This window comes from Convolutriloba macropyga, chromosome 8 (assembly GCF_964194025.1).
Source record: "Convolutriloba macropyga chromosome 8, txConMacr16.3, whole genome shotgun sequence".
Taxonomy (NCBI): domain Eukaryota; kingdom Metazoa; phylum Xenacoelomorpha; order Acoela; family Convolutidae; genus Convolutriloba; species Convolutriloba macropyga.
In genome coordinates, this window is record NC_134475.1 from 12,825,942 (window position 1) to 12,840,011 (window position 14,070).

At 37.2% G+C, this 14,070-nt stretch overlaps 1 protein-coding gene across 1 annotated transcript in view; it reads right to left on the reverse strand.

The window, feature by feature from the left end:
• Positions 1-8,380: 8,380 nt before the first annotated feature.
• LOC142344959 (piezo-type mechanosensitive ion channel component 2-like) overlaps positions 8,381-14,070 on the reverse strand; it is a 212,454-nt gene continuing 206,764 nt past the window's right edge. The window contains exons 36-38 of the mRNA XM_075397043.1: positions 13,151-13,390; positions 12,286-12,624; positions 8,381-8,846 (exon numbers count right to left, since the gene is read on the reverse strand). Of these exons, the coding sequence (XP_075253158.1) occupies positions 8,623-8,846; positions 12,286-12,624; positions 13,151-13,390 (803 nt within the window). The 3' untranslated portion in view covers positions 8,381-8,622. The remainder of the gene's footprint in view (positions 8,847-12,285; positions 12,625-13,150; positions 13,391-14,070) is intronic.

Sequence of the window (14,070 nt, forward strand, 5' to 3'; positions counted from 1 at the left end):
AACATACCTCTCTATTTAATCTTTTTTGAGCTGGTAAGCGTGAGGTTTCTTCGTTAATTGGTCATTTTGTTAATTGCTCTTATGCAAATCTGGTAGCATTTTTATATCAGTTCTGTTGTCTTTGTTTGCTTTTTTTCGCCTGACCAATTATTGTCAGAGCCATTTTGTATTTTTTCCTAAAAAACATTGATAAAAGGGGATAAACAGTAACTCAGGAGCCTCACAGATCTTTAATCACTAAAAATGCAATTCACCGAAACGGTCAAAGACGAATTCATGTAGGCTGTTTCTTAGCCTTCATCGCTTTTTTAGCCCCCTTTAACATAATACAACCCGTATAAGGGTGGTGTTATGTAAAAGGGAGCTAAAGAAGTGGTTACTTGTAAGCTTGTTCTTAGCCTTCACCGCTTCTTTAGCCCCCCTTTACATAACATTGCCCTATAGGATGGTGTTATGTAAAAGGGGGTAAAGAAGCGGTGAAGGCTACAAACCAGCCTACATGAATTCGTCGCTTTGTTGGTCACCCCAATAGGGGTGGTGAATTGGTGGTGAATTCAGCCCTCTTTTAGTTAACACCACCCTATAGGGGTGGTGTTAAGTAAAAGAGGGCTAAAGAAGTGGTGAAGGCGAAGAACCAGCCTACATAAATTCGTGTCTTTGTTTGTTTCAGTGAATTGCGTTCGTAGAGATTAAAGATCTGTAAGGCTCAGGGGTTAGTGTTTATCCCCTTGTATCTAAGTTTTTAGGACGAAATAACGTACTCGTACTTCCTCTTCCAGTAACCCCGCGCATCTGACCCCCCCCCCCCCTCTTCTGGCCATTCCCCACCCCCTCTCCAGCCCAACTGCTCTCGTGCTCACTCAATCATTAAAACTAAGGCTATAATGTCTAATTCACAGTTGGTTACTGAGGGGGGCTAGCCAGTCGTTTAAGAGCAATTCGCCCGAATCTCGTCGGGTTTTAAATAAACTTAGTGTTTTTCAAACTTTCCTCCAGCAGCTGTAGTTTGAGTTTTTTCTCGTTGCTTGGTGGCCTCAAAGCGATAGATGAAAGTCTCAAGCTTTTTGTTGAAAAATTGTATTAGGATCCTACAAATTTACCTTGAATTTCTCATGGTTCTAGCTGAAATGTGTTTAACGTGACTTCTCACTGTTATCGCGGCGTTTGCTCTGTTTACCATCCCACAATCTTTTTATGTTTTAGATTTATGCCTAACAAACTCTTAGATAGATCTGAAAGACATCATCTTCTGTGTCAAATTGATGGCCACATTTGTCGTTCTTTTGGATTGTCAAATCCAGACGTTAAAGAGTTTGTGGGGCTTATTTCCCAAGAAGATTACGATGCTCTGAAGAATTCAAGTTCAATTGTCAAAAGAACGCATAATTTGTTAAAAAAGGCCTATCACCAAATGAAAGTTGAAAACTGTAGTTTAAGGGCAGATTCTTTTGGTGGATATGGGCTGCACTATGAGGGGAAAAAATTGCTTCCGAAAGGTCAGCGAATTTCGTTGTTCGGTTATCTGGAAAAAATTCCGAAAAAAGATGAAAGTACCTTCTCAAATCTCTCCATAATGGCACCTCGAGAAGGTTCGGGTTTGAGCTGTGTGATGGTTGGACCGGCACGTTTTTTGAATCACAGTTGCGTACCCAATTGTGACTACGTAGCTATTGAAATAAATGGCAGGAAAGCTGTTCAAATTATCACAAGACAGGAAATTCCACCTCAAACCGAGCTACTGTCCTTCTATGGTGCCAGCTTCTTTGGAACAGGCAACAGAGATTGTTTGTGTGTTCATACTAATTTGCATGTTGATGTCAGCACGCCTGTACTAAGCACAACTAGAACACAAATTGGATTATCACCTATTGCAGCTGGTTCACCTCTGGCCCTTCAGAGGACTCAGGGTTTGTTTAGGATGAGAAACTTCAAACGGAAGTATCGACAACCTGCAGTACAAAGCACTCCTAAGAAGACATGCTGGGTGGACTTAAGGCTTGTTGATGCTGAAGTCTCGGACAGCGATGTTTCCAGTGAAACTGAGATGACGACGGTGGTGGGCGATAACGATTTTGCTAATGAAGGTCTTAGCAATGCCTCCCATGATTCATCAAACGTTTTTTTCTCTAGCAGTAATGACTGTGAAAATCCGGCTCGTGTTGCTTCTGAGGAATCTAGTTCTTCCGAAAACGAAGAAGTGGAAGTTTTTCAATTGATCGATGGCAACTCAAAAACTTCGCTGGATGATTTTGTCCATTGTGTTGAAAGTATTGTAACGAAGCACGGGACTTCTGATAAAGAAGCCGGTGAATGGTTGAGATTAATCCGTCTTTCGTATCCTGATTGTACAATTCCGTCTTTCAAGACCTTGAAAAATCGCAACGCTCGGATAGCACGTCAGCGAATTTTGAAGTCCGAAGCGTTAGCTGGAGGCGAATGGCGTGTTTTAAATTTTGTGGAAGAAATTGAAATGCTACTGAAGTTGAATTTTACGCATATTGTAAATTATAACGCTAACAAAGGCAATGGCCGCGATCTCATTTTGCCTGACGCTTTTGATCAAATTTCTAATAAATTGAAAGTGTTTCTGATTCTAAATACTGACGGTGTAAAAGTCATTCAGTCTCGAAACAATACTCTTTGGCCAGTTTGGATTGAAGTCGCAAATTTGCCACCAATTTTGCGGTCTGCTTTCAAGAACATAATATTAGCCGGGCTTCGGTTTGGTAAAGAGAAACCTCAATGGACCTCTTTCTTCAAGGTTATTGTTTGCGTACTAATTTTCTATTCAAGTCATGTCAAGTTTTTTTTCAATTTTCTTTTGCAGGCTATTGGTGATCAATTAAAACCAACGACTCTGGAGCTTGCAGGAACAATTTACACGGTAACTCTAAATCCTGTGCTTCTCGTTGCCGATACTCCAGCTCGTTACTCCGTACTTAATTGGACCTCTTTCAATGGGTATTTTGGCTGTTGTTACTGCTATAATGAAAGGAAGCGGTTTGAGAACACCCACTTCTATCCGAATATAAAATCACAAATGAGAACAGTGAACGAGTATCGCGGTAATGTTGAGTTCATTGAGAAGCATCCTTCTCTAAAGAACTGGAAAGGCGTTAAAGGCGTCAGTGCATTGAATACAATTCTTCCGAGTCTCCTTTTATCGATGCCCATTGATTATATGCATCAGATTGCGCTCGGAGTTGCTCGAACAGTTCTTGACCTAATTTGCAAAGAAATCAAAGGATCTTCAAGAGAAGAAATAACAAGAGTTGTCAAGAATCTTAAAGTGAGTTGATTTTTTTTGAGCTTTCAGTTTTTTGTGATCACATCTTTTTTTAATTAGGTTCCGTATGAAATAAGAAGATCTCCAAGAAGTCTTTCCGATCTTCCCAATTTCAAAGCAAGTGAGTGCAAGGATTGGTTTTTGTATTTGGGCCCAATTCTTTTCCAATTATATACTTGCTCGGAAACTTTTGAACGGTTTATGTGTCTCAGCTATGCGATTCGTCTTCTTTTAACTGACACAGCTCATACACAGCCAGCTGAAAAACTTATCGAGAATTTTCTAGACAAGACTCAATCACAGTTCGACGAATTTTGTTTCACCATAAATGTGCATTACTTAACGCATTTATGCTGGCAGGTGAAAAATTTTGGTCTTTTGTGGTCAACGTCTGCTTTCATGTTCGAATCGGCTAACAACATGCTTAGTAAGCCGTTTACAGGAACTGTCAACCATCTTGATTTGATAATTGAGCGGTATATTCGTCGTAAAAAACTTCTTCTTACCGAATTACGGAAAGACAATTTAGTACATTTTGCTAATAGCCTTCGGAAAACTAAAACTTTCTCTGAACAAAAAAATGTTGACACAACCTCGCTCCCGCTTCACTTCGATCCTAATGATGTCAGTTTGTTTTCAACCATGTCTGTTCGTACTCTCAATCTGGACTCTCTCAGTTATTTTACAAACAACAATGCGTATGTTAGCTTCAAGCAGGGTTTCAATGAAGGGTTTGGTGAAATCGTTGTGTTCCAGAAATCAGACGAAACTACGTGCTTGGTGAATGTATTCAGTGTTGTCAACTACTTTTCCAACAAAAAGTGCACCGAAGAGACAGAAGTTTTGTGTTTCGTAGAAGTTAAATACTCTGGTTTTCAGAAAAGAATCCCGTTGAATGACGTTTCTAATAAACTTATGCGTATTGACATTGATAATAAAATTTTCCTGTCTGTATTGATTGATCATTTCGAACATGATTAATTCGATGCTCAATTTTACTTTGTTGTTCAATACACTGTTAATTTTTTTTTACTGTTCTTAAACACCTTTTTGTCATTCACTTATTGTACTCTTTTTTTCGTCAAAATCTCTCTAAATTGAAGTGTTTTTGATTGAACCGTAGAGATTGTGACGGTTGCGACCTTTCAGTCAAAAATTATGCTGAGGTATGTTCTAGCAAAAAAATTCTTATGAATCAAGAAATCTTCTCAGTGTTCTTTTTGAGATGTAGGTGGTAATATAATATTTTTTTTGTATCTGGACTCTATGTAATTGTGATTTGCATCGCTTTATTACGTTCGGAACCGGTTAGCTTTTACCAGTAGACGTGAATATTTGAAAAAGACCACAATTTAGGTAGAAAAGGCTCCAGTAAAAGAAAGGCTTTCTTTATGTTTTGAAAGTCTTCGCTCGAAATTCATCTAAATTTAGAGATCTGTTGAATCTACGATATTTTAGTTTTTCCGCCATATATGGTGTTAACTCGACGGTACCAATTATTGAAACTGCAACTATTGTAAAAATTCATTCAGTTTTCAATTTTTGCAAGGAATGTTAGGATTTTTGAAGAAAAATCATTTTTCAAAAAGTGGTTAGCAATTTTTACATTTTTTCTGCACCTATAGCAAAATTGCGTAACCTTTGACCGTTGATCATTAGTCTATCCAGTCTGTACACCTATTGACGCGACAGAATTGGGTCATAAAGTGGTATTGCTTCTTTTTATTGAGTTTCCATGTTAGCTTTATTAGGTGTACGGACTCCTCTAAAATATAGCCTTTTTTAAAGCAAATATCTTTCTAAGTTGGATTCATTTCGACCCTCTGACGTTCGGGATTGGTTAGTTATCACTAGTAGACGTGTCTAAGCTCAAAAAAGACCATAAATATGACTGAAAAACTCCAGTAAAAGAAAGGCTTTCTCTCTGTTTTGAAAAGTCTTCTCTCGAAATTCTTCTAAATTTAGAGATCTGTTGAATCTACGATATTTTAGTTTTTTCCGCCATTTATGGTGTTAACTCGACCGTACCGATTATTGGAACTGAAATTAGCGTAAAAATTTCAATTTTCTTATTTTGCAAAAATGTTAGGATTTTTGAAAGTCGTTTTTCAAAAAATGGATAGTAATGTTTACTTTTCTTCGCCCCTAGAGCAAAATTGAATAGCATATGACCGGGGATCAATAGTCTACACAGTCTGTACACTTATGGTCACGACAGATTTGGGACATAAATTGAAATTGCATCTTTTTTCTTTGTTTTCGCTTATTTGAAAATTTTATTTTAAAACATCTTTTTTTCCAATCTGGTCTTAGAGTTGTCGAATGCTAACGAAAAGCAACGTAGGAGTCCCTTTTTTGTGTGGGTCCAAGTGCAAAAAGAAGTTTTAGATTAGCTTGTATAGAAAAAAGCTCGTCTTTTAGTTGAGGTTTTTCGCTTATTTAAAAATTTCATTTTAAATCATCTTTTTTTCCAATCGGGTCTGCGAATTGTCGCATGCTAAGGAAAAGCAACGTAGGAGTCCCACTTTTTGTGTGGGTCCAAGTGGAAAACGAATTTTTAGTTGGGCTTGTATAGAATAAAGTTCGTCTTTTAGTTGAGGTGTTTCGCTTATTTGAAAATTTTATTTTAAAACGTCTTTTTTTCCAATCGGGTCTTAGAGTTGTCGAATGCTAACGCAAATCAACGTAGAAGTCCCACTTTTTTGTGGGTCCAAGTGCAAACAGAATTTTTAGTTTAGCTTGTATAGAAAAAAGTTCGTCTTTTAGTTGAGGTTTTTCGCTTATTTGAAATTTTTATTTTAAGAGGTCTTTTTTTTCCAATCGGGTCTTAGAGTTGTCGAGAGCTAACGAAAAGCTACCTAGGAGTCCCACTTTTTGTGTGGGTCCCACAGCCAAAAAAGAATTTTTGGTTTTTCTTGTATAGAAAAAATTTCGTTTTTTAGTTGAGGTTTTTCGCTTATTTGAAAATTTTATTTTAAAACGTCTTTTTTTCCAAGCGGGTCTTAGAGTTGTCGAATGCTAACGAAAAGCAATTTAGGAGTCCCACTTCTTGTGTGGGCCCACGTGCAAAACGAATTTCTAGTTTAGCTTGTATAGAAAAAAGTTCGTCTTTTAGTTGAGGTGTTTCGCTTATTTGAAATTTTTATTTTAAGAGGTCTTTTTTTCCAATCGGGTCTTAGAGTTGTCGAATGCTAATGAAAAGCAACGTAGGAGTCCCACTTTTTGTTTGGGTCCAAGTGCAAAAAGAATTTTTAGTTTGGCTTGTATAGAGAAAAGTTCGTCTTTTAGTTGAGGTTTTTCGCTGATTTGAAAATTTTATTTTAAAACGTCTTTTTTTCCAATCGGGTCTTAGAGTTGTCGAATGCTAATGAAAAGCAACGTAGGAGTCCCACTTTTTGTTTGGGTCCAAGTGCAAAAAGAATTTTTAGTTTGGCTTGTATAGAGAAAAGTTCGTCTTTTAGTTGAGGTTTTTCGCTGATTTGAAAATTTTATTTTAAAACGTCTTTTTTTCCAATCGGGTCTTAGAGTTGTCGAGAGCTAACGAAAAGCAAAGTAGGAGTGCCACTTGTTGTGTGGGTCCCAGTGCAAAAAGAATTTTCGGTTGATCTTGTAATAGAAAAAAGTTCGTCTTTTAGTTGAGGTCTTTCGCTTATTCGAAATTTTTTTTTAACGTCTTTTTTTTCCAATCGGGTCTTAGAGTTGTCGAATGCTAACGAAAAGCAACGTAGGAGTCCCATATTGTGTTTGGGTACAAGTGCAAAAAGAATTTTTAGTTTGGCTTGTATAGAAAAAAGTTCGTCTTTTAGTTGAGGTTTTTCGCTTATTTGAAAATTTTATTTTAAAACGTCTTTTTTTCCAATCGGGTCTTGGAGTTGTCGAATGCTAACGAAAAGCAACGTAGGAGTCCCACTTTTTGTTTGCGTCCAAGTGCAAAAAGAATTTTTAGTTTAGTTTGTGTAGAAAAAAGTTCGTCTTTTAGTTGAGGTTTTTCGCTTATTTGAAAATTTTCTTTTAAAACGTCTTTTTTTCCAATCTGGTCCTAGAGTTGTCGAATGCTAACGAAAAGCAACGTAGGAGTCCCACTTTTTGTCTGGGTGAAAGTGCAAAATGAATTTTTAGTTTAGCTTGTTCTTAAAGTTGTTGGTTTTGGAGAGATCTTTTCGAGCTTAGTTTTTTTTTAACTAGTGCTCTGCTCAATTCTCCTATAGCTTTTGTTTGTAACTCCGCCGTAGCCGGTCCCCAGCCCGGATGAGAAAGGAGGAGGGAAACACACCCAGAACATACGGGAAAAGTCTCAAAAGGTCTGTTTTTCAACGTGACTGGAGCCTTTTCCGACAATTTTCCATGTATTATTTTATCTTAAAATTGTCTGTTTAGGAGAGAGCTTTTCGAGCCTAGTTTTTTTTATCTAGTGCTCTGCTCAATTCTCCTATAGCTTTTGTTTGTAACTCCGCCGTAGCCGGTCCCCAGCCCGGATGAGAAAGGAGGAGGGAAACACACCCAGAACATACTGGACAAGTCTCAAAAAGTCAGTTTTTCAACTTGACTGGAGCCTTTTCCGACAATTTTCCAGCTTTTATTTTACCTTAAAAACCTTATTAATCTTGGTAAGGCCTTAGTACGGCACCTCATTGATCTTGATACGGCCTTAATACGGTAACTTAGAAAACTTATTACGGCCGTATTACGGACCGTAGTCAACTTTACGAGATCTTAGTACGGTTTTCATTCAAGACTTATACGGTGCCGTACTACGGCCTTACCAAGTTTTCCAAGTTCGGGCAACCTGGGTAGTCATGTAATATGAACGCATCCAGTTTCCTCAAGGGTTCGACTATAGTGCGGACTAAGATGTTCAATGATCCATTTTGCCTTAATTCTAATTGATGTTGCGAGAGCAAATCTGTTCTGTCCCCCCTCCCCCAGAGTGTTATTATGACATATTATGGTTAATAAAGTGTTTTTTTATGACCCCCGTTACAAATGATATGTTGTTATATAGCTCGCAACTATGTAAGAAAATAGCACGTGCGCCTGGAGGTCATAAAAACTTATGCTCACTTAGCTGGGGGGGGGGGGGGGATGGGGGCGAAACAGAATAGATCCGCGAGAGCAATAAAAGAATCAGAAAGAATCGAAACATCGCATCTTAATGACTAATTCGAAAAGGCACACGTGACATATTAATCCATTAATCTGTAAACATGACCCAAATATGACATTAAAACAGAATTTGCATGGGTGGCATAAAGCTGATGAAAAGAATCTGGTTAGAAATGAGGCAAATTATTGTTATTAAAATAGGCAAATTAATGGTATCAGCTTTTCGGACTTGTTTAAACCCAATTATGACTGCAAATTTCCCGTGTTACCCTCTCGATCTGTCGTTGATCACGTGACAAGGGCCTTGGTTGTCCTTCCTGTATTTTCTCACCTGTTCGCCTGAATTGTTGTTGTTGTTGTTGTTGATTTTTATTAGTGGGGGGTATGCTGTTAGTTTGTTGGTAAGTGTTGTTGTTGTCTGGAACCAAAAGGACAAGCGGTTCCTCGTTGATATCATCTGACAAAACACCAACAGCTACACTTAAGTTCAAATTTACCCACTTAAACTCACATTGAAATGATGTGTCATGCAATAACTTATTTCGCCGCCATAGTAACACGTACAAAATTTCTGAACTAAACCGACATTTGTACATTTTTAATGCACAATTACAGAACAACCGATACTTTCACAAGATCTTTTCCGTTTGTCCCCCCCCCCCCCCCCCCCCCCCCCGCGAGTACTTTATGCAACCCTCAGTTGCAGAGCACGTGCCACATTGTAATTCATTAAATAAAACTTTGGCACGTGCGTCGGGGGGGGGGGGGGGGGTGGGGGGTGGGTGCAAATAATCTGCACCCACAAAGCTGGGGGGGGCAAATAATAAATAATCTGCACCCACTAAGCTGGGGGGGGGGGGGCAAAAACGCAAAAACGAAAAAGATCTCTTTCACGATATACGAGTGGTTGAAAAAGAAACCGGTCTTTTTCATTATACCCCATTTTATATCCCCCATTCAAACGAAATTGTAGCTCCCTTATGGTATAATTTCGGTATGGGGTTATATGATATATGCCTACACCACCATGTGTCTGTATTTGGTCTGTATTTGTGGGGGAGGGGGAGGAGTGGGGGTAGAATGGGAAATACCTGTAAAACACCCAGGCTTCAACAATAGCTTAAAAATGACAGAATGTCTGTGATTTGAAGGGTATTAGAAATCAATGAGAAAAGTACACATAAAGTGAAAATGACAATGCGATGTAACGGTTGGAGTCAGAAATCCACCAATAGGAATTAAACTTGAAATGATTTCAGGGATGAAATAAAACATAAGCAAAAGTCAATCACACGTTATGAAAATCGCGTGCTCAGGACACCTACCTGAAAAACAAAAGTAATGATTAACTTGTTTTTTAAAAATTTTTTTGTATTTTTTTTTGAAAAAATTAATTCTGCTGCAGTTTTTTCCACCCCTTGAATCACACCGAGACTCACTTTAGACAACGAGGGGAAATGTTTATTTTTAGTTTTGAGCAGTTTACTAACTTCAGTACTATATTTTAAATAAAAACCAAAACTCTAGGAAGTCTGTGAAAGTCTTAAAAATGAAACAATTTTTGGTTGAATACAAAATAAAAAGAAGCAGATTGATCCCAGACAGTACACAAAAGATATTCTATGCAATATATGAAATATATAGACCGACCACTCAAAATTTCTTCATCAATAAACCAATCAAATTTGAAATGAAAAAGTTCACAAAACATTCTTTTCTCAATATATCGAGAGAAAATGAATGCAGGTTGCAAAAAAATTGAAAAAAATAGATCCCAGAGTACGGACTATGTGTTTGCAAAATAAAAGCCATTTTTTTTCAAATCCCACCTACGTAATAATTTCTAATTGTACCCCAATGTTTACAATACTTTCTTCAGAAAAGTAATAAAAATCAAACAATCTAAAAATACATTGCAAAAAACCTTTAAAATTTTCATTAAATCAATATAACAAAGTCTATAGTAAAAAAGATCTGTAGATATCGCCGCACCAAAAAGATGGAGAATCATTGTGAGATAAAAATAATAGGTGACCGTGCAAATAAAAGACTGGAAATCGAAAGAAACCCATTTTTAAATGTTCTCTATAAAACGAAAGATTTTGGAATTAGAAATAAAACAGCGAAATAACCGCCAGAATTTAATTTTGAAGGCTTGTCAAAGGCCAAAACATCTCTATCATTTATTTTAACCATCAGATGTAACTTACCTTCTTTTGCATTTCACGAATGTCCGTGTACATCACACATCATCATCATTCATCGTTTTTGCTTTTGCTCTTGGAGACTACTCTTTATATATTGTGATGATAAATGACTGTCTTATTGAGCAATTTTTCTTAAACTTAAAAAACTGCACGTTACACTAATAAAAAAGTCAATGGTGGTATAGAACTAATATCTTGTTTAATGATTTGGTACCAATTAATGAAAAATAAATGTAAATTTAATTATAAATTGGGATCATAAAAGTCTTTGGTCGGATTTTTCTCAGGATACTATATTTCTCAAAAAATCCAATTCAAGTTACAATTTTAAAAAATAATTTGAAGTCGTGCGACTTCATAAAAGAGTTGCTAAACTCGGTACAAGTTGCATATGGAAAGATTTTTTTTTCAATTTAGTAGAGCGACCAAAAAATAATTGCAAAGAAATTTTTTTTGAGTAATCAACCTTCAGAATTGTAAAATTATTTTTTAAAAAATCTTGAGTTCAGAACAAAGTTGGTGTACAAAATAATCAGTTTTTAATTTGTAAGTCAGGACATTCTAAAAAACACAATGGTAGTTTTGGAACAGAAAACAATCCAACAAGCAATTGAGAACTGTCAGATTTTCAAATCCACAACCGAAAGTTTAATTTTAAACAGGTGTAAACAGGTGTATCTCATTGTAACTTAACCGCTCATTTAAATTTGCTTGGCTAACCATTTCATCATTATACACAAGTCAATTCATCTTTTTTGAGCTATTTTCTTTGGTGTAACTGCTTTTGAAGGTGAAATAAAATAACTCACGGAACCTCCGCTAAGCTATCGATGGCACGTTTTCATGTTGCAAGGGCAAAATGCAAAGAGCAAAAAACGGTACTTGTACCTACAATTTTTAACAACAGACCAAAAGTGTTCACGCATAAATTGAAAATAAAATTATACCGTTTATCAAAATCTCGACGAATCTGAAATTTCACTCCGATTAAAAACATGGTTTTTAAAAAATTGTACAAATTGAGCCATTTTGAAAGAAAATATTTTTTACAAAAACACTTTTACATTTTTTGTAAGACTACACGTTCCTATCCAGTACATTGCATCTAGCAAAACCCCATGCGAGACCGAATGGTTATCTAGCAAAACTCTGGTAGTCAAAAAATTTTTGAGCAAGAGTAAGTTTTTAGTTATTTGTTCGAATAAATATTCAAGTAAAAATTGAGACTAAGATAATATTTCACTGCGATCATTTTAATTTTCTTTTTTTTGGCCAGTGATTTTCAGACTCGGGAGGACAGAAAACTGTTGTCACACCTGTCGCGGAGTGGCAAGCTGCCGTCCAATTTTTTTAGGTAAAACCAAAAGTAAAGAACAAAATACCAGAATTAGCACAAAAAGGATTTATCATTCGATGAAGCAAGGGACGATTCAATGCTGGTTGACGAGCATTTTTTGTAACAATCGCCATAAATGCAGTGAAGAAAAACTGCCCACCTCAAATCAACACAATTTTTACGTCATTTCCGTGTGATTCATTAACCCTGGAAAGTAGGAAAACTCCTAGATCTGACACAAGGCTGGCAAGAAGCTATCCAGTTGATTCGGTAAATGAAAATTTAGATGATAAATGAATACATTTTCTAGTAAATTTTTTCTCTTGATGAAAAAACAGTGACTGCGAACTAACCCTCTTCAGCCGCGGCCAACTCGTCCGTTTCCGGAATCGTAGTGGGGAAGGTGGTCGAGGGTGAAATACACCCACCCAAAGCATCTCGACCCAGTCCGTGATCATTATTATCTCCCTCATCATAACACGTGTTGTAATCAGAGGTGGGACTTTCTCGTGCGTCCTCTAAAATACTGTCTTCCATGTTGAGACCTGAGTGTCTGTTGATGTTGAGACTTGAAGGTCGAGGGAGTCGTCGGGTGGAATGGTAGTGCTGGTGGGATCCGATTCCACCACTCGTTCCACTTTGCTGGCGGAACAAGTGGATGTTGGGTTCAGGGCGGTACCGAATTGTGTCGTCTGAACAAATTCATACTTTACTAATTTTGACTGCTATATGTACTTGGTAATGATAACAATTTTTGTTATAATGATGGTTTTTTTGGAGCTAAGTTGGAACAAAAACACACAAGTCTTTGATTTTACGCTGTACACTCTAAAAAAAGTTCAGGTAAATTTAGCTGAACCGTTTTCAGGTAATCGGAAGGTCAGGTCAATTTCAGGTGTAAAAGCACCAGAAACACACCTGAACTTTATTTCAGGTAAATTGTTACTTGAACAAGTTCAGGTGTGGTTACCTGAAAATAACTTTTTATTGCAATCAGTACCGAAATAACAAAAAATTTTCTTGCAATTTTCTTCAACTTTTTTTAGAGTGTAGTAAGGCAATAAATTATTCATTTTTGATCAAAGTTTTGTTTCTGTTTCCATCTTTGAAAAAGAAAAGAACAAATTGTGACGCAACACGTTTTCAGAACACGTTAAACCAGGCTGAAAAAACCAGACTGAAAAACCGATATATAAAACGTGAATTTAAATCCCAAACCTTTTTCCAGTTCTTCTTGGAAGTCCTCGACTGTTGGATCTCTGGAGGTGCTGTGAAAAGAACTGGGCCTGCTTCCTCCCCCCATAGCCCCTGCAACCACCCCTCCCCCATTGAATGCGCCCATGCTAGTCCTACTCCCTTTGTGTCGTCGGGGCACTCCCCCTCCCCCACCACCTCCGCCCACACCCACTCCTCCCGTGGCAATTGTGGCCAGAGCATTCAGAGAGTGCATTGCAGAGCCTCGAACAAGAATTATTAGTTTCCCAAAATTTAAAACGAAGTCGAACATGCGACATACTCAAAACTCGGATTTAGTATCCCCCAGATTACTTTTTGGCATCGCGTACACCATCCTAGCACTACCGCACCTGCCAAGGATTTCAACTCAAAGTAGCGCTACATATGAAATAGGACAATTTTGTAACTTGTAGAAACATACGGACAGGAGAAGGGGGTGGAGTGGGATTGAGCCAGAGTAGATCTGAAAGCTTCTTCAAAATTAAAGATTTCGGATGTCTTTCAATTGAAAGTTTAGATTTATTTTCTCGCCAATACGTATGGTCGCGCTTTCCTTCATGGGGTTTGTTACCTTCTAGGTATATGTGAAGAACCCTAGTCCATAAATTGTCGTTTTTGAACATAAAAAATTGTTGGTATGTTCCGTTTTATTTAGTTAAAAGCCACGAAAACTCTTGCCATTTCTTCTTTGGTATCGTTGGCGTGCTCGTTTTTCTAAACCTATAAACATGTCGATATGTTTGGTTTTTAAACTTTAAAAATCATCTAACTACTTGGTTTTAAGCGTAAGAAATCGTTGGTATGTAGGCTTTAAACCACATATCAATCTTTGATCAACAAATTTATTACATTTTTAAATTTAAAAACAAAGGAAATGTATCTGCTCAACTAGTTTTGTCAAA